The sequence below is a fragment of the Arachis duranensis genome, chromosome 10 (assembly GCF_000817695.3).
Source record: "Arachis duranensis cultivar V14167 chromosome 10, aradu.V14167.gnm2.J7QH, whole genome shotgun sequence".
Lineage (NCBI taxonomy): Eukaryota > Viridiplantae > Streptophyta > Magnoliopsida > Fabales > Fabaceae > Arachis > Arachis duranensis.
This window is the reverse complement of record NC_029781.3, coordinates 11,324,837-11,344,493: the sequence shown is the minus strand read 5'-3', so window position 1 is coordinate 11,344,493 and position 19,657 is coordinate 11,324,837. Positions and strand designations below refer to the sequence as shown.

Genomic DNA, 19,657 nt, shown 5'->3' with positions numbered 1-19,657 from the left:
CATTCTTTTTCACCTCTTTTCACCACAAGTTCAACAAAATTCACAACTCTCTACATCAGGATTCCAACATTAGCAATTTTCACACAATTTAACTCTTCATATATATTATTCACCACCATTCAATATCAACACCAACCACAATATTCAAAACTCAATATTATCATCAATATCCATCATCAAGCAATAACACTCAACATCATAATTCATCAATTTCATTACAATCACCAATAATCATTATACATTATCAACAATCCAAACCTAACCTATGGTCCACAAGCCTAAGGTTCACGAAACATTACATATTACATAGAGAAAATCAAAACCATACCTTGGTCGATTCTCAATATGTGCAAAATTACCAAAATTTGATCTCAAACAAGCCTCAAGTCATCAACAATCCACCAACTCAACTCGACTTGCTCCCAATATCATAATTATCAAGCTATACGCAATCAATTCATAAAAATCAATACCTAGGATTCCTAAATACACAATTTCACAAGGGATAAGAACAAGCTTACCATACCCACAGTTGATTAGGACAAAAATCCAATAGAAACCAAGTGCTAGAGTATACCTAAACACCCAAAATCACAAAAATTCACTCAAACCAAAACCCAAAATTTTGGAATTCATAGAGCTGTAGAATGGGGAAGGAGTTTCTAAATCTTAATAACAAAAGTTAGATAGAACTAACGGACTCGACAAGAACTTCGTGTGGCCACAAATGGCACGCGAATTGGAGCACCGTAACTTGAGTTATGATCAATTGAACGTGGTTGTGAATAGTAGGGTTCATTAATGAACTTATATATGTTGAGCTTGGGCCCAACTTGGCCCGGTCCAACTCATTAACATTTTTGGTTCGTTTGGTCTAATTTTGGGCTGAACCTTTATAATTAACTCCCGGTTTTTAACTTTAATTATTTGCCTAAGTTTTTCTACAGTTTTTACTGTTCTCACGCAGTACCGGATAGATTTAAATCGGTACTGCCGGCTAATTTACCGGTATGCATTTTTACGCAATTTTTCACAGAAAATTACATTTTTCAACTCAGAAAATCAAAGAGAAACGGGTGTTGACTGCTGCTGTAGCTGTTAACTGTGCAAGAGTTAATCGAATCAAAAGAAATAACCATCCAATTAAAAATAATAAATATAATCATCTGCATACCTATTGAATTGAACATCCGACATATTCATTGTTCACATTGTTTAGTATTCTCATTGTCTACCTATATTTTTCTTTAATTGAAACCTTACCAAAAGTTTGAAACTTAGCCAGACCAAGCCAAAGTTTTAAAAAGAATTAATTATCTTACTTTTTATATACTATGAATAGTTGACCCAAAAAAAATAAATATCATTGTATGAATAAAGTACTTTATGAAAAGAAAATTGATTTCTCCAATTAGTAATTCCATTTTGTATTTTAGGAGTTAAACTAACATAATGCAATAGACGGTTAGAAATTAGAACACAATTCTATTTCTATTATACGTGATAATCAATCCAAACCCATATAGCAATTTTTTTCTTCTATATCTATTGTAAACGTAAGACTTCATTCATAGTTAGTAAACTTATCAGGTAATTTAGCTAAGATGCCTCTGTGCCTAAATAGAACTACCCTAAACTACATTAAAGATTAAGAGATTTAAGAAGAAATTTGATTCTACTTTAAGGATCATATTGTATAATCCTTTAAAGATTTTGCTTTAACAAAACATACCAAACTTACATGAAATTCAATTATAACAACACGTGAGGGAAGACTTGACTTGAAAAATGAAGAAAAATTTCATAGATACATGGTAGATCATAGTTGGAAGCATTCAAGTACCTTTACAAAGTAAAAACAAGAAATCTCTTAATTTATTCATTCATTTAGATTTTCCAACTTGAAAAATGCCAGTTTACATTTTGTTTCAATGCACTTAAACACACTTTTGTGCCTCTATGTGGATCAATCATTTGAAGATTAATGGAATGAACCAAGCAGTATAATCAATGATCCAGAGACTACAAATTTCAATGCAAATACAACACTCATGTGAACAAATGTTGACAGTACTTTGCTCAAAAGGCTGGTTGTTGCTGAGTAATGCAGTGTATATTTCCACCAGCTAAAACAATCTCCCTTGAACCTTCGATTCCAACAACCTAGATATTAGCCACAATTAAGAATGTCAGTAACCAAAAAAATACATCAAGAACCCCAAAGAGAGAGAGAGAGAGAGAGAGAGAGAGAGAGAGAACAAAACACAAATTTTGTTCTTTCTTGTACTGTATTCATTTTTTATTCCAAAATAATTTTGAAAACCAAAAACATTGAAAATAAATACATAAACCAAATAGACTCTTAGGTATTCAAATTTGGTATTCTTCCAGATGTTTAGGATAATGCCTTGATTCGCGAAAGCTGAAGTAATTATTGCAAATAATACTTCACTCTGAAAGGTTACCATTTGGTGAAACATTCTTCAACAAAAATAGCATTTTAACAAGCAGTTTTACTTACTTTGTGATCTGGGAAGGCCTTTGATAGGACTCGAACAGCTTCATCGTCCCACTTCTTATCTCCGAATTGTGGTACAATGATACCTCCATTTGCAATGTAAAAGTTCACATAGGAAGCAGCAAGCCTAGTACCTGGAAGTCTTGCCTTACCATCATCACCCTGAAAAATATAGTTATATTAGAAGTTCAGAAAAGGCATTGAGTGAACTGATTCAACAGCAGTTGCATGAATATTGAATCATTTCAGTCAGAAGTGTGTAAATTAAATTCATCACTTCAGTCATCAACATTTCTCTAAGCTTGGTAGACAAGTTTTTTGGTATAACCAGTTAGCAAAGTCATCAAAAGAAACAGGATATCTCAATTTAAACTGTACACCTGATCATAAACCACCACATTCTAACAAAACAGAACTGGTTCATATCTCTGAATTTTCCATATAAACAGAGAGAAATTCCATCAAAGAAATCACACACAATACTTGGTAGATACTATCCAACATTAGAACTTAGTATTAACCAAAATAGAGGGGTATGACTTGATATATGCCCAATCAATTTCCCATTAAGAAACAGAATGGCCTCAAATATTACATCAAGAATTGATATAGGTGGTGACAAACTTTGTATTAAATCTTGCAAAATATTAGCATAGGTCTTCAAATGAAATGAAATAATAAGATGATACCTTTCTTTTATAACATCCAACTTTGAAGAAATTATATTTTTTATTGACAAGACAAGAAATATGAACTTGGACGCTTACTTGAACTACTCCAGCTGCCTCTTTCTCTGTCATATATAGTGGTCCAGGAACATGGAGTTTAATGATTTCAAATTTTCTACCATTGGCATCAGTTTCATTAGAAAGCAGAGAATATGCTTCCATAGATCTTTCATATTGAGGATCACTTTCATCATCAGTCCAAGACAGCAAAACCACACCAGGCCTAGTGAAACAGCACATGTTATCAATATGGCCATTAGTATCATCATCTCCTGTACAAAAGCAGCATACTTCTCAATCAGATCTTAGGGAGTGAATAACATTTAAGTATCACTTTGAACCTAAAACTTGTATCACAATATTTTTCACATCATCTCTACATAAGAGCATAAGATTCCTAGCGCAGAAATTGCTTTAATCAGTATAAATGTAATAATAACATTACATTGCAGAAAAAAAATGTACTAATGTGTAGACGATAATAGTGAAGCTCTGGAGTCTTTAATTTACCGGCAAAAGCATATTCAAAATAACAAGATGCTAATTTCCAGACAGAATGTGCATTGAAAAACACACATTCAGATTTGAACTTATTGAACCAGAGTGGTATCATTAAATGGGTGTACAACTTTAAGCTATATTGCATACTAAGCTGCAATTGGCCCAATTTTTATGACAAATGAAACTAGGCTTTTATTCATAAATGGAGTTATTCTTATCCAAACACCAATCTATATCAGAACATATACTGCACCTCATGATAAATGGTCTTTACAAAAATCTTTGACTACACCAAATTCAAAATTGTGATCATTATAATATCAATTCATAGGAAGATTCTTAGTCTAAAAGATCAGCATCAAGTTTATATACCATACAATCCACGGGGCAACCATATAATCTTGCTGACTCCAAGATATGTCTTAAGTTGATCCTCTATTTGGTTCTTACTCATATGAGGATTTCTGTTCTTGTTCAAGAGACATTCTTCAGTGGTAAGGCAAGTACCTGAAGCAAGAAAAGGTTGCTGAAGTTAAAAGAAGAACTTATAAATTTTGTAAGCTATATAGCCACAGAGCATTATATTCAAGCACAGTTCATTTGATCTCAGAACATATAGAAATGAAAGAATAAACTTAGACCACAAGTTCATGAACATAATTACATATAAACAATCATCCAGCCTAGTTAGCACTTAATTTACGAAAGGATTAGCACTATAAAACTACATCTTAGAGAAGTTTAAGAGCAACCTAATAGCATTTAATAAGCAGACTCATTGTCTACTTTATATCAATTATCAAAAGTGTATATTTCTTCATAATATGGGGGAATTTATATTAAACAACAAGAAAACCAGGAATTTATATATATATATATTTTTAAAAAATTCAGCAAGCCAACAACTCTTACCTTCTCCATCAACATGTATGCTTCCACCTTCAAGTATCATTGAATGTGAAAATCTATGAACCCTCTCAATTGCCAAAATCTAGCAAACATATGATGATAGCGAAGTCATGTAGGCATTTTGCAATAGAGTAAAAGATGACAAAAATAAAAATGTTAAATATTTAACTACACACACCTTCCTAGCAACAAGGATGTCCAAACTCCAATCAGTATAACATCCATCTTCTAACCCTGGAAAAGATTTATAAACTCCATTAGCTGAACTAACAATAATGAAGACATAACATCAACTAATCATATGTACTTCATTCATTCCACAAAAGAAACAGTCCTTGTTTGGAAATAGAACGTCCAATATCAAAGGTCTTAAGTGCTTACCTCCCCAGCTATTAAAATTCCAGTCAATTCCTGCAATAGTTTGCTTACCAGACTCTGATCTTTTCACAACAAACTATTGAACAAAACAGAGAAAATTTTTGTCAACAATGAAATTCTGCATGTGTAGAAATCCAAACATCTAGTATCTGACTTGATCAGAAAGCTCATCCATGTATAAGGAGAAAAACTCACAGTTGGTCCGGTGTCACGAAACCAAGAATCATTCATGCTGATCTCAAGGACCCTGATATGTTCAGGTAGCATTCTCCTGGCATTCCCCCACTAAAATGGCAAAGAAATTTCAAGCATCAAAAGCCACATATCATCAGAAACAACTGAGTCCACTCCTCAAGATACTAGCCAAATAATGAAAATGTCAAACTTCAACCAACCTGGCCAGAACTAGCACAAACAGTTACATCCTCAAATCTTGAGATTGCAGATGCTACCTTGGCAAACACATCTTGAGCAGGAACAGCATTCTCTCTCCAGTTATCTGGGCGTTCCTGTCAAATAACACCAACCTAGTACTCATAACAATCACCAAAAGACCCCAAAAGTCCACCACCAAACACTGTTTCACTAGTTTTTCAAGGCTGCCTTGGGCGGCTAAAACACGACACAAATATCAAAGAGACAGGTACACAAAATTGAGAGTCTCAAGACACTAGTTTCATATATTTTCTATAGTGGACACAAATTTACAATCTCTATGTTCCTATATTTGTGTCACGTCTCAATAACAACCATCTGTGATGAGAGATGTGTGAAACCATGTTCAAAGCTATGACCATGAATTGAACCTTGTGATTACTTTTGGTGCTGTGAAGTGTCTATTTGCTTTAAGAAAAATAAGAATAAAAGAGTGTGAATTATGCAACTCACAGGCCAACCCATCCAACATTGAGTGTGAGGTTCCCACTCCGCAGGCATGTGGAATCCATGACTCGCAGGCAAGCCTTGTAGATCCATCACAACAATCTGCCTTCACACTATCCTCTTGTGATTTTTTTGTGTCAAAGACTGAGAACCGAAATAATGAAGGAAATATCTTACTTTACACCATTCAATTATATGCAACAATGAGAATCTTCAGTTCTGCACCTATATTTTACATGACTTTAAATTATATGAGTAAAAAAAATCTTATTAAAAAAAGTGAGTAGATCTACCCTAAAACTGCATGCATGACCTTTGCAAAAGTAATGGTCCCTAGTATAAACCTCCAACGATAAGAACACTAATCTTCAAATATAACCCAGCCACAACACAGAATTTAATTTTCTCTTACACATGATTTTACTATACTATAAGATTTACAATTTCAATATGAAATTACAAATTAGCAATTCATTTTGATAATATGTGGGCAGAAAATACTGGTTAGATGACTAATTTAATTTTCTTTGCTCCAACAATCGAGATAAAAATGTAAAAAAGCAAGAGATACATGGCTACCAAAATGCATGACGGTGAATGGCAGAAGAAAAGTGTGAAATTGGAATCTACTGATGTCAGCGAGTGGACACCATGTTAAGATAGGGCAGGCACACTTTTCGATAACACTTGTTTGAGAACTGATTCGATATGGGTTATGGGTTTTATCAACGTTCTGAAATCAAACCGGTCAGTGAACCGTTTTAGTTATTGATTTGCTGGTTTATTAGTCCAATCAGTTTAATTGTAGTTCAATTAGAATAATTGTTTTATAAAGTTTTGAAAATTGAATCGATTATTAACCATTCTAGTTACTGGTTTACTGGTCTAATCGGTCCACCGTAATTTAACCGAAAAAACCGTTTTATAATAAAATAATTTTAAAATTATAAATAAATTAATCTGAAAAAATAATTTGTGAAGCTAAGACAGTCATAATGCAACATAATTTATGAAGTTACATACTCTTAAGACTCAAAATAATTTGTGAAGCTACACACTCTTAAGACCCAAATAAAAGGGTGCTTATAAAACATAATTTATATTTTCTAGCACTAGTATAAACATCCTAAAATATAGCAGCATGGCAGAACAACCATCCTATATAAAAATCACAATAATTCCAGCACACTTGCAGCAGATTCAAAGATCTCAAGCTCTGCAACTATTCTGAACTTTTCAGCTGAACATATATACTGAAGGAGAGTAAACCAACATAGCTGCAATATCTCCAAAATAAAATGATACTGACCACACGGTGGTAAGAACAATTTCTCTTTTGGTATTGTAATAATCAATTAATAATCATCCTAATCAATAATCAATTAATTCAGCAGAACAATCATCCTAATCAATAATCAATTAATCATTCAATTTAAGCACAATTAAGTCACAAAACACAAAACAACAGCACATCACTATATATAAAAATCACAAAACACAAAACAGCAACACATCAAAACAGCCATAGCTAATCAAATAATCAATTAATCATTCAATCTAAGCACAATTTTAAGTCATTAAGACAGTCACAATCTAAGCACAATCGAGTCACAACACAAAACAAAAGATAGCACACAATTTTAATGAAGATTAACAAGATTAACCATTGACCTAAATCAATTGAATCAGCACAATTTTAACAAAAATTAACCAGCAAAATAAATCAACTAATCATTTAATCATTCAATCCAAAACAAGAAAATAAAGTATAATACAGCTAGATTCAAATTTCAATCTGATTAGCATTAGCAAAATCCAAAAATAAACAATGTATTGAGTAAAGAAGGAAGAATAGAGAACGAAAATTAAAAAAAAAATGAAGCATTTGCCTTCGTTCTGAGCGGTCAAAGCCGACGGGCAGAAGCGCAACAGAGACGGAGACCAGGCAACGAGCAAGATGACGGACTGTGAAGAATAGAACGAAGACTACGAGCAATGAGCCTGACCTTCGAAGGACAACTGCGAGCAGACGATGGTAGAGAACGAATACTGAGAGCCAACAGGGGTTCTTCTTTGGAGGACGCCGACGAAATGAAGAGAGGATCCCCTGACTGCGACAGACGGCGGTGAGGCTAGGGTAATGAGATAAAAGAAACTGGAGAAGGGGCTTTAGGGTTGGGAGGAGAGGCTTCTGTGCTTCACAGGTGCCCCTGACTGCAACGGACAGTAGCAATGGCTCACTTCTTGTAGCTTGCGGCGGTGAAGCTAGGGTTTCCTGTTTCTTTGGAGAGGAGGAAGGAGATGGAAGAATTGGAGAAAGGGTTGGTTGTGGCTGGACTAGCTTTACGCGTGCTTTTTTTGGTTTTGTTTACGCAAAACGGCACTGTTTGATGAGAACTGGCCAGGTCCCAATCCGGTCCGACCGATCGGTTTTTGGCTGGTTTAGCGGTTTACAGCCGGTTTTTAAAATAATGGTTTTGCATGGCAAACCAAATTGTTTTAGCTGGCAGTTCACGATTGAACCGGTCGGACTAGGCAGTCCGGTCCAGTTTTTAGAACATTGCCGTTTTATAATATAATAAATAAAATAACTAACAGCAAGGTTCCAAATTAACTAACAATAATTATTCAAAAGTTGTTACATTAAAGAATAAAACCATAAAAAGATGTACTATCTTCTACATTCCAATTAAAGAAAATACCTAATATGTTCTATCTGACATATTTAGAAAAGAGTAATCACCCAAATTTCGGTTCAAAAGAAACAATTTCGTTTTCAAAAGTATATACATTGTTCTATCTGACATATCTCGAAAAGAAAAGAAAATAAAAGAATAAACTACTCTGCTTACTAGTTACTACCATATGTCACAAAATTTGATACCTTCTATCTACCAATATGCAACAATAACTAATAAAGGCTTTGGGATCAAAAGAATACAGATCACTACAATTTAGTGAGGAATATGAAAGAATATATTTACACATCAACAAGCAAAATTACTAGTATCAACAAACAAAATTTCGATATTCGATTTAAAAAAGAAACTAAAAAGTTAATTGCTAAAGTGGGTCACAAGATTTACGTCCTTAATCATCACAGGGCCAACCTCAGAGAGAAGGTCCAAGCATGGTGGTAGAATCTCTTTGGAAAAGGGATTGAGCCATACAAAACCAATAGGAGTAGTTTTAACATGACAGGTTTAACATGGCAGGAGCAGTTTTAACATGGTAGGTTTTCATCTTCCACTCAATGAATAATTTATTAAATCAACAATAGCAAAACACAATATAACAATCAAAAGGTCAAGAACAACACCAAAATAATAATTTATCAAATTAACAAGTTAATAAGATCAATTAAAACTGAAAATCAAAATAACAAGAACAATTAAAATTTTAAGCTACGGTAAACAAACATCAAAATAAGAACTAGAAAACATACTAATCATGAAAACAACAATCAAATAAAACAATAACTGAATAATTAATACAAGAAAGAACAAGAAGAAGGAAAAAATCACCCTAGGATGGAGCAGTACCAAAATTCAAATAGTATAGGGAGAGGGAGGAGCTTTAAAACGCGACGAAGATGGCTAAATGGAGGCTGAACAATGGCGGAACGGTGGCTGAAAGGTGGCGGAATGGTGGCTGAAAGGTGGCGGAATAGAGGCTCAAACACGCGGCATAGAGGGTTGAACAGAGGGCTAAGCTGCTCGAACAAGGGTAGAACAAGGGTTGGCCAAAAAACAGAGGCAGAAGCTTGGCCAAAAAGGAAGCGGACGTGCGGCGAACAAGGGCGACGTTGCACCAAAGCTGTAGCAATGCAGACAACGGCGGTGGCTAGACGTTGAAGAACGACGACGAGAGAAGACTGCTTCGGTGCTTCCTCCAAGCTGCGTTCGAGTTCTCTTCTCTGCGTTCTTCAGCATGTTTATTCAGAGGACACAGAGAGTGAAGTGAGGGAGTGAGGGAGGAGCTCGATGAGAGGAAGGAGGAGAGTGGCTGAGTGAGACTGAGAGAGAGGAGAGGCCAATAGTACTGCACACGGATCGGATCGGATCGAATCGGATACGATATCCGCATTTTTTCAAGTTAGATCCGATCCGTATACTTTCAGATTGGATCGGATCGGATATCGAGTATATCCGCATAATTAAAAAAATTGTTTTAAGGTCCTTTTTGGCTCTAGAAAATCTATTTTTTCACATGTTTAAGCATATCTACTCTTAAAATATTATCAATAAAAGTTATCTTGAATAGAAAAATAATAACACAAGATCTAAGTTTAATTATTCTAAATTAAAGTACAACATAAAAAATTAAAAACAAGATATCATAAAATTCATAAAACAACACACTAAAATTCATATCACATTAGTGTTTACTTTCTTAAACTATGCTATTTATATGAGACGTGCGGATATATGGATCTAAGGATCGGATCTGCAAATATCACTGTCAAATCTGCAATCCGATCCTACCATAGTGTGATCGGATAATATCCGCAAAATTCGGATCGGATGCGGATAATTACCGCAGATATGCGGACATTATCCGATCCATGTGCAGCCCTAGAGTCCAAGAGGGTGCTGCGCGTCTTGGTTAATGGTTAGGATTCCTCTAACCAACGGCGCCGTTTTGAGCAAATTTCAGAAATCCAGTCGGGTTCCGGTTAGATTCGACCGACCGGTTTGACGGTCTAATGGCGATTTCTGAATCTTTTGGATTTGGTATATGACCGATTCGTTTTTTATACCAGTTCACTATTTGACCAGTTCGACCTACCAATTCGAACCAGTTTTCAGAACCTTGGATTTTATTGGAATAGATTCACGCGTGATGAAAACTCACATTCAGTTGTCTTCACGTAAAGTTAATAGTTGAACATTATTAGATGACAATTTAGTCAAACTTGTCTAAATAATTTTTAATTGCTAACCAAGGCTGCAAAAATCGAACCGGTCAAGTGATTGGTTCAATGGTCCAATTGTCTGATTGAGATCAAACTGTGGTTGAACCGATTTAAATATAAAATAAAAGTGAGTAAATGGTCAAAATATCAAATTAGTCCTTAAAAGATTACTCGTTCATGTTAGTCCTTCAGTCACCTCCGTTACTAACGACATTAGAGTTTGTTGATGTGGCACATTAAGTAACACCACAACACACCTAGTAGTACTAATTGACGACTAATATGATAAATTTATGAAATTAGATCAAATAAACCCCAAATTGAGGGATTCTAATGCCTCAAGGTCCCTGTAATTAGGTTTTAATTTAATCTAATTTCATAAACTTATCATGTTAGCAACCAATTAAGACTTCTAGATGTATGTTGTAGTATTACCTAACGTGTAATACCAGCAAATTTTGACGCTGTCAAAAGAAGTGACAGAAGGACCAATGCGATTAATTTAAAATTTTTAAAGAACGAATTTAATTAAAAAAATTTCACAAATCAATTTGGAGAATAAATGATCTTTCATAGATAAATTTGACTATTTACTCAAATAAAATTATTAAAATTTTAATATATAATTTGAAATAATTCACATTTGAGACAGTAAAACAAAAAAAATACTACAAATTTTGATAATAACTATAATGAAGTTTGAGCAGACTGATTGCACCTACTAACGAAAATCCTAAAAGTTCAATGGATTAGGGAATTGGAGGCCCACACTCTCCATATCTTGAGTCCTCCAAAAAAAGAATTGTTTACTAAATGATTCGGATTATAAACGTGAATGTTCTTTAGGAATAATTTTTGAATATTTGTTTTCAAATATTGCATTTGTTTTTAGGTTTAGAAAGACAAAGTACCATAAACAATGTTTTCTTTGTATACAGATAGCTGAAGCAAAGAGAGTGTTAATTAATCAGCAAAGAAAAATCAAAGAGCTTGAAGTGCAATTGAATGAGGTAGAGAATGTTATAACAAAAACAGATCCCCGTTAACTCGGAACAAAAACAGACCTTTACTAACTTAGAAAATTAACAATAATTAACTCTATTAAAAACAAACAACAATCAACAATTAACTCAAAAAATTAACCATCAACAAAAACAAAATTAACTCAAAATTCACAAAATGAGAAAACATTTAACTCAAGAAAAATGACTCAAAGTAGTGAAACAGTGGCGGAGAGAGTGAGATAAAAGAGGAGAGATGCCAAGGAGAGAACGATCTACCACAACGCCGAGAAATGGATGACGACGATGGAGAAACGGAGAGCTCCGGCGAGAAAACGAAGGTGCCCGTGGGTTTTTTGCACGCGAACGACGCTGACCTGAGAATTGGGACGCTCAGTTGAAGCTCGTCCGGCAGCGACGGCACCCTCTGGCCGACGGGAGTAACTCGGCGATGGAGAAGGAAGGGGTGAGCGGCTGCTAGGGTTTAATGAAATTATTCCAAGGTTTTATTGTTAATGAACCATGTTTAATTTCCAAATCATGAATAAATTTTTATAATGATTCATGAGATTCACGAAATTATCAAATTTAATTTTTAATATTACAATTTGAATATAGTGATCTCTCAAATAGAGGTTCATGTATTATAGTGATTCCTTGAGTTCTTTTTGGTACTAAGCCAACGATTAGAGTGCTGATATGGCTATCTTTTTCCATGCTAGATTGTTCCAACGACTAAGTAACATGGATACATTTCTATTGAATCCAGTTTAGTCCCTCTCCCAATATATAACCCTAAATCAATCTTAAATATTTAGAATACATTCTTATGGAGAAAATAAAGGTTGGCATGAAAGAACATTATTGATATATTTTATATAGTTCATTGATTACATAGATTAAACAATAATAAATACCATTTACACTTTACATAACATCACTACAAACAATACTACCACTACAAATAGAACCAAAACAACCAAATGGATAATCAATTTTCTCCTAACGTCATTTTCTAACTTCTCAAGTCTCCAAAAAAAGTTCATCTTCAATTTATTAGTCAGAGTAATATGTTTTGATTTTCAAGTTTTATCATGCCCAATATCAACCCACACAAACCATCCACACACCTCTTTTCACTTGTCTGAAATCAACCAAAAATTACAAGATGTTGAAAAAATAGAAAAAAACTAACAGATCAACATAGAGAACTAACTTCTTCACTCACATTATAATTGAGACAACTAAAAAAGAGTTTGTTTTTATTCGAATCTATTCTAGACTACCTCAAAATCAGATGACAGGTACAACTACACCACTCCGGCACCTGCACTAACCTCCAACGATTTTGCATCCTCGTCATATACCCATTAGAAGGTGATTGGATAGAACTACCTGCAGCAGTGCTCTCACCTCCCTTCATGATTTTTCAACATCAACTTACTACAAATAATCTGAGTGCTTCAATAAGAAGAAGATGATGATGAAGAAGAAGAAAAAGAATGCACTCTAAATAGTTGAGATTGATTTAGGGTTATATGTTTGGGGAGGGACCAAATTGAGTCTAATTGAAATGTATCCACGTCACCTATCCGTTGGAATAATCTAGTGGAAAAAAAGATAGCCACATCAACACTTTGACAGATTACTCAGTACCAAAAAGATTCCAGAGACTACCATAGTGTCTGGAGCTCTATCTAAGAACCACTATTATAAAATTGGAATGTCGAGAATTAAATTGAATAATTACGTGAATCTCAGAGACTATTATAAAGATTTACACTCTAAATCACTGTCATTAGTTGCAAATGTATCCATACCAGGTTTCATTCTTTTGATGGCAACCAAGCACATTGGCACCACATTTGTAGCAAGAGTAGACCTACCATATATATAGCAAATTCTACTATGAAGATGTTTCGGTGGCAATATAAGTGTTTTTAACTTTAAAGTCTTTTTTTTTTCATTTTGGTAACACTTTTTCTTTTATTTTTAAAATTAAAAATATTGTAAATAATAAAAAATATTAATTTACTTTTAACAACACTTTTTAAGCCACCGTAGTTATTATTACATAGACATACTAACATGCATATATGGGTCATTCTAACGTGACTATGTTACAATAATTATAGTGACTATATTTTTTCAAAAAGTGTTACTAAAATTAACATAATAATTTTTTTATTGTTAAATAACACCTTTTAAAAAATATTGCTTAAAAAAATGTTACTAAAATATTAAAAAAATGTGACTTTAACATAGACATACTAGAATGACACACAGAAAAGTTTTCATATATTTCACTCTATTTTATTGGAACTTTGCTATAGTAAGTACGGACCGATTGCAAGTTAAATTTTTGTACGCTAATGAAAAATCTTTTAAATAATGGATAAAAAGATAGAAAAAATAGTTTGGATTGACTTTTGAAAAAAATTATTTACTTTTTCATGTTTTTAAAAAGATTTTTTTAATAGACAAAAACTATTTCATATTTAGATAGACTTTTTAAAAAAGTTTTTTAAGTATTAAAAACGTTTTTTTTTTTTAAAGAAAAGTATTATTAATTAAAAAAAAGTAAATAATTTATATTTTCAATAAAAGTACTTTTTTAAAAAGATGTATCCAAATAATTTTAAAATTGAATAAAAATACTTTATTTAAAAAAGATACTTTTTTAATTCAAAAAATCCAATCCAAACAAACACTAACAAATTGGTATATGATGAAAAGAATTTGAAGCCAATTGAGTCCAAGAAAGAGATAAAAATAAAATTAAATAAATTTTTTTACATATAACAAATTTGTGTCAAATAAAAAAAAATTTAATAATAATTTTTAAATTTAATTAAAAATCAATGTCAACATAAATATTTTTATCTAAAAATAGTTTTATTTTATTTAAGTTCTAGAATAAAATTCTTTTTTATAAAAACATATAAAGTCAATTATACTGTAAAGATATAAATTCATACAAAAAATACAAATATTTATTTTAAACCATGCAAATTATTATTTAATAATACTAGTGACACTGTTGTTACATACGTGTAGCTATTTTGAACCATAAAAATATAATCTATACAAAATAAATATTTACAGTAGTATTTCTCAACATATAATTTATTAAATAAAATAACTAAATTTGCATAAAATTTGTGAAATTAGCATGAAAATTCTGATAATTATTGTAGTTTACTTACTTAATTAGTTTAAAATGCATAAGCGCAATGAAAAATGTTGTATAAATATTTCAGTTTAAAACTTAGAAAGTGTGTGATAATTGATCCTATCACATAAATATAATAGGAGAAAAATTGTTTAAATAAATAACATTAGCAAAATATAGTTTGCGGTTCTACGGTTTTTCTGCCAAACATACATGTGAATGTTACCTCAAGTCAAAGTCGATGGTTCTGCCTCCATTTGTTTGGATTTAGAAAAAAATTGAGACTTGAATCATTAAATTTTAATTGGTTCACGTTGATTCGGATTTGAGGGTTTTTTGAGTGCATCTCAACCAATTTAAACAGATTAAACTCAAATTGAATCAATTTGAATAATTAAATATCTAATTAAAAATGATATTTAAAAAAATTTTAAAAATTAAAAAATGAGAAATAATTATGTAAATTATATAACAGTAAAAAACAAATACAATATATTATCAAATTTATACTTAAATAGATATCATAATTTCGTACTTACACCTTAAAAGTTGTATATCTATTGTTATATATTTTCTAAAATTAAATTTATTTAATTGGATAATTAGGTTATTAGTTCGAGTTTGCGACTCCAAAATCAATACCTGAATTAATTAAAGTCATATTTAATCGAATCTGACTGGATTATATCTAATCACCCATCAAATACAAAATCAATATAATTGTGTCGAATCGGGTCAATTTTGATTGGGCGATAATCAAATTAGCCATACTTATGACCATCTCTAATAATTTTGGTCAAAAGTCATAACAAAAAGAACAATTTCAATTAACAGCCATATACTAACAAAAAAATAATATTCTATTAAAAAATATATTATTGTAAAAAAAATTTGAGAGATATTGTGTGTGTAAGAGTATCTCCATTCAATTTCAGGGATAATTTTAAATATCGTCAACTGAAAATTTAATTGTGTGTAATCAAACTACAATGTCAATTACCGAGGCAAGGAGAGAGACATTTAGATCAGGTTAATGATTTTGATGAGAAAGTGGTCATTTTGGAAGAAGAATATGTGAGATCAGGTATCGAGGATTGTTTCAGGAGTCTGGTGGGGAGAATTATGGCAGATTACGGGTTTGGTATGAGAACTATCGAAGGTGCTTTCACTGCTATCTCGAACTATCCAGAGGGATTCAGAATCAAAAGCCATGGAAAAAATATTTATCAGTTTTTCTTTGCCAACAAAACTGATCTGATCAGGGTGGAAAGGGGATCTCGGTGGCTAATAAAACAATTTGTGATTCATCTAAGATGGTGGAATCCAGAATTAAAGCCTACAGAAAAGGACTATTTGAGAATTCCAATGTGGATCCAACTGTGGGATATACCGGAATTTTGTAAAACAAAAAAGGCTGCAAGGAGGATAGGGAGAGAATTGAAAGCATCTTAGATGTCGATTTCTTTGTAATGAGAGCTAGGAGGACAGAATTCTGAAAGTGAGAGTGGAGGTGGATGTGACTCAACCACTCAAGCAAAACATGAAGGTAATTAGCCCAGATAAAAAGACATGCGTGCTACAACTGAAGTACGAAAAGCTTGGGGTTTATTGCTATTTTTGTGGATTTCTAGGACATAAAATGCGAAACTACAATCAACTCCTTGCAATTCCAGAAACAGAAGTAAAGAAAGAGCTGAAATGGAGGCCTGATATAAAAGTTGAACAGGTACGATGGAGAGTTGGAAAGATAGAAGAAACCCAGAGCCCTAACCTGACAAGAAAAAATTTAGCTGCAAAACCTACCCCTGTTAACTTATCAAAAAGCTTTGCTAAACTCTCTGTTCAGAAAAGTAAGAGCCAAGGAGGCCCGGAAGAAAATAGAAGAAACGCAGTTCCATCGTTTCGTACAAGTAATTTGATTGACCAGAACAGCTTTCAAATTGGTGTACCTCATAAGAATGATGGGAAGAGTAATAAGAGACAAAAGATCAAGTATCTAGCTAGAAGAGGAGGGCTGGGAGAATCAATAATCAGTGTGTTAGGGAAAAAACGAAAAACAAATGTGATGAAAATGAAAGCCGATCTGGAGGATTAGAGAGCAAGGGAAGGTAAGAACGTTGAAGGGGGGAAGGGTGCAACCAAAATATGGCACCCCAAATGCAATGAAGCTGATGATGTGGAATTGTCCGGGCTTGGGAAAACCCTGGCAATTTACAACATCAAAGGGATAGTAAGATCCTATTCCCCCGAGGTGATATTTTTATGCGAGAATAAACATCAAACCTCGTTTGTTAATGGTCAACTATGTACGTGTGGATTTAAAGAAACCTATTGTGTTGATGCAAATGGAACAGCTGGAGGTTTAGTGGTCGCTTGGAAAGAAGAAGTAAAGCTGTTGGTGAAAGGCAGTGGGGACTTTTACATTTAGTTCATAGTGGAGGACCAACACCAGCAATGCCACTGAGAGGTATTAGGGATTCACCTTCATAGTGTTGATTAGATCTACAATAGCCAGTTTGAAGTACTTCTTCCTATAATCCAGCATGTAGGTGAAAGATGCATTGTAGCTGGGGATTTTAATGATATTTTGATGTCTGGTGCACGAATCCCCACACCTTCGTACAGCTGTACCAGCAAGTGCACTAGGTCGTCCAAGTAATACCTAAGTGAGTCAGGATCGATCCCATGAGCATTGTGGTTTGAAGCAAGATATGATTATCCTACATGTCTTAGTCAGGCGAAATTAAGAGTTGATAAATAAATATTTGTGAGATCTAAACTAAGTTGGCATGTAAATAAATAAAAGGGTAATCAGTAATAGAAATATAGTTAAGGATTGGAGTTGCTTTGCCTTTTTGAATTAACTCTGGTATTACTGTCTTCTTTGCTTGTGAATGACTTCTTCAATGGTAGGCTATAAGTGATTGACGCTGGTTTGAGTAGCTGCCAATACTCCTCCAGATCTAAACCCCAGGGTTAGTGTGGATCCATTCTGATTCAGGGTGAAGCTCGTGCAGTTCATTCTCCTTTGTGATCCTACTCAAAATGCCACAGACAAGGTCGAATATTCCGAATCAGAGGATGCTACGCCTTTGGTTCTAGCTTCTACCACAGAGACCCTAATCTCCCCGTAGATCGGCTGAACTGATTCTTCGAGAAGTCCCCGATGAAGTCGTGGATTAGCCGTCTGAGAGATGTATAATCAAGCTGGTGGTTCATCATTGTCCGATGAAAGATACACTCTGAACCCATGTAGAATGTGATAGCCTTATGCCAGTTCAACGAATTCATATTGATGAAGAACGAATATACATCTTAGAATTAATTAAACACGGATTGAAGAGAAACAGTAATACTTTTATAAATTCATAGGACTCAGCAGGGCTCCTCCCTTCAACCTAGGAGGTTTAGAAACTCATACTGAAAGGAAAATACAATGTAAAATGAAAATAATGCTGAATGATGGTAAATATGTTCAAATAACATAAATCAAATCCCTTAAATACTAAACTAATGACTAGTAAGGGTAAAACAGTCTTTTTAGTGCTAAACTCCACTTATGGGGCCCACTTGGTGAGTGTTTGGGCTGAGATTTGATGAAATTCACGTGCTATGAGGTCTCTGGGACATGAAACACTGGCTAGGGGATCCTCTCTGGGCGTTTGGACGCTGGGCTCTGCTCCTTGGGCACTGGACTCCTGGAAGGGGACAGGAAGCTGGCATTAGATGCCAGTTTTGAGCCTTCTAATCGGAAGCAAAGTATGAACTATTATACATTTCTAGAAATTTCTAGAAGTCAGCTTTCCATAGCTATTGAGAATGCTCTATTTGAGTTTTTGTACCTCAATTTTAGCCAGAAATTACCTGAAATTGCACAAAAATACAAAACTCATAGTAGAATCCAAAAATGTGAATTTAACACTAAAACCTATAAAAACTTAATAAAAACTAAATAAAACATGGTAGAAACTATATGAAAATATTACCAAAAAGCGTATAAAATATCCGTTCATCACAACACCAAACTTAAACTGTTGCTTGTCCCCAAATAACTAAAAATAAAATAGGATAAAAAAAGAGTAGGATACAATAAATCTCTGAGTTTCCAATGAAACTCAGTTTCAATCAGATGAGCGGGACTTAATAGCTTTTTGCTTTTGAATAGTCTTGGCATCTCACTATCCATTGAAAATTAGAATGGTTGGCATCTTTAGAAACTTAGAATCCAGATGATATTATTGACTCTCCCAGTTATGCTCTTTTTTATTCTTGAACATAGCTTTTTAGAGTCTTGGTCGTGACCCTAAGCACTTTGTTTTCCAGTATTACCACCGGATACATAAATGCCATAGACACTTTACTTGGGTGAACCTTTTCAGATTGTGATTCAACTTTACTAGAATCCCCAGATAGAGATTTTCAGAGTTCTTAGGCACACTCTTTTTGCCTTGGATCACGACTTTAACCGCTCTGTCTCAAACTTTTCACTTGACACCTTCACGCCACAAGCACATGGTTATGGACAACTTAGTTGAGCCGCTTAGGCCAGGATTTTGTTTCCTTTAGGCCCTTCTAACCACTGATGCTCAAAGTCTTAGATCCTTTTATTCTTGCCTTTTGAATTGAAGAACTATAGGCTTTTTGCTCTTGCCT

The 19,657-nt window shown here is 33.6% G+C and overlaps 1 protein-coding gene across 4 annotated transcripts; it reads right to left on the bottom strand.

Annotated features, from left to right (window-relative positions):
- Nucleotides 1-1,844: 1,844 nt before the first annotated feature.
- LOC107469117 (agmatine deiminase) lies at nucleotides 1,845-8,258 on the bottom strand. 4 transcript variants are annotated; one of them, XM_021134304.2, is made up of 11 exons: nucleotides 7,806-8,258; nucleotides 5,923-6,060; nucleotides 5,430-5,543; nucleotides 5,230-5,319; nucleotides 5,038-5,110; nucleotides 4,835-4,890; nucleotides 4,660-4,738; nucleotides 4,120-4,254; nucleotides 3,286-3,518; nucleotides 2,522-2,680; nucleotides 1,845-2,163 (listed from the first exon to the last, which is right to left on the bottom strand). In XM_021134304.2, exons 2-11 carry the CDS (start codon nucleotides 6,007-6,009, stop codon nucleotides 2,080-2,082), a joined length of 1,110 nt encoding a protein of 369 aa, XP_020989963.1. In that variant the 5' UTR covers nucleotides 6,010-6,060; nucleotides 7,806-8,258; the 3' UTR covers nucleotides 1,845-2,079. The 4 variants fall into 4 exon arrangements, with proteins under 4 accessions (XP_020989963.1, XP_052111345.1, XP_052111346.1 ...); XM_052255385.1 differs by having other exon boundaries at nucleotides 5,923-6,018; XM_052255386.1 differs by having other exon boundaries at nucleotides 7,923-8,258.
- Between the last annotated feature and the right edge of the window lie 11,399 nt (nucleotides 8,259-19,657).

What these genes read in the sequence shown, in the direction of transcription:
- LOC107469117 (XM_021134304.2), bottom strand. Translation starts at nt 6,009, where the DNA reads ATGGATCTACAAGGCTTGCCTGCGAGTCATGGATTCCACATGCCTGCG. An exon ending in GAATTTTAATAGCTGGGGAG is followed by an intron (nt 4,891 to 5,037) that starts GTAAGCACTTAA and finishes AATCTTTTCCAG; the next exon opens with GGTTAGAAGATGGATGTTAT. An exon ending in CATACATGTTGATGGAGAAG is followed by an intron (nt 4,255 to 4,659) that starts GTAAGAGTTGTT and finishes TTCTTGCTTCAG; the next exon opens with GTACTTGCCTTACCACTGAA.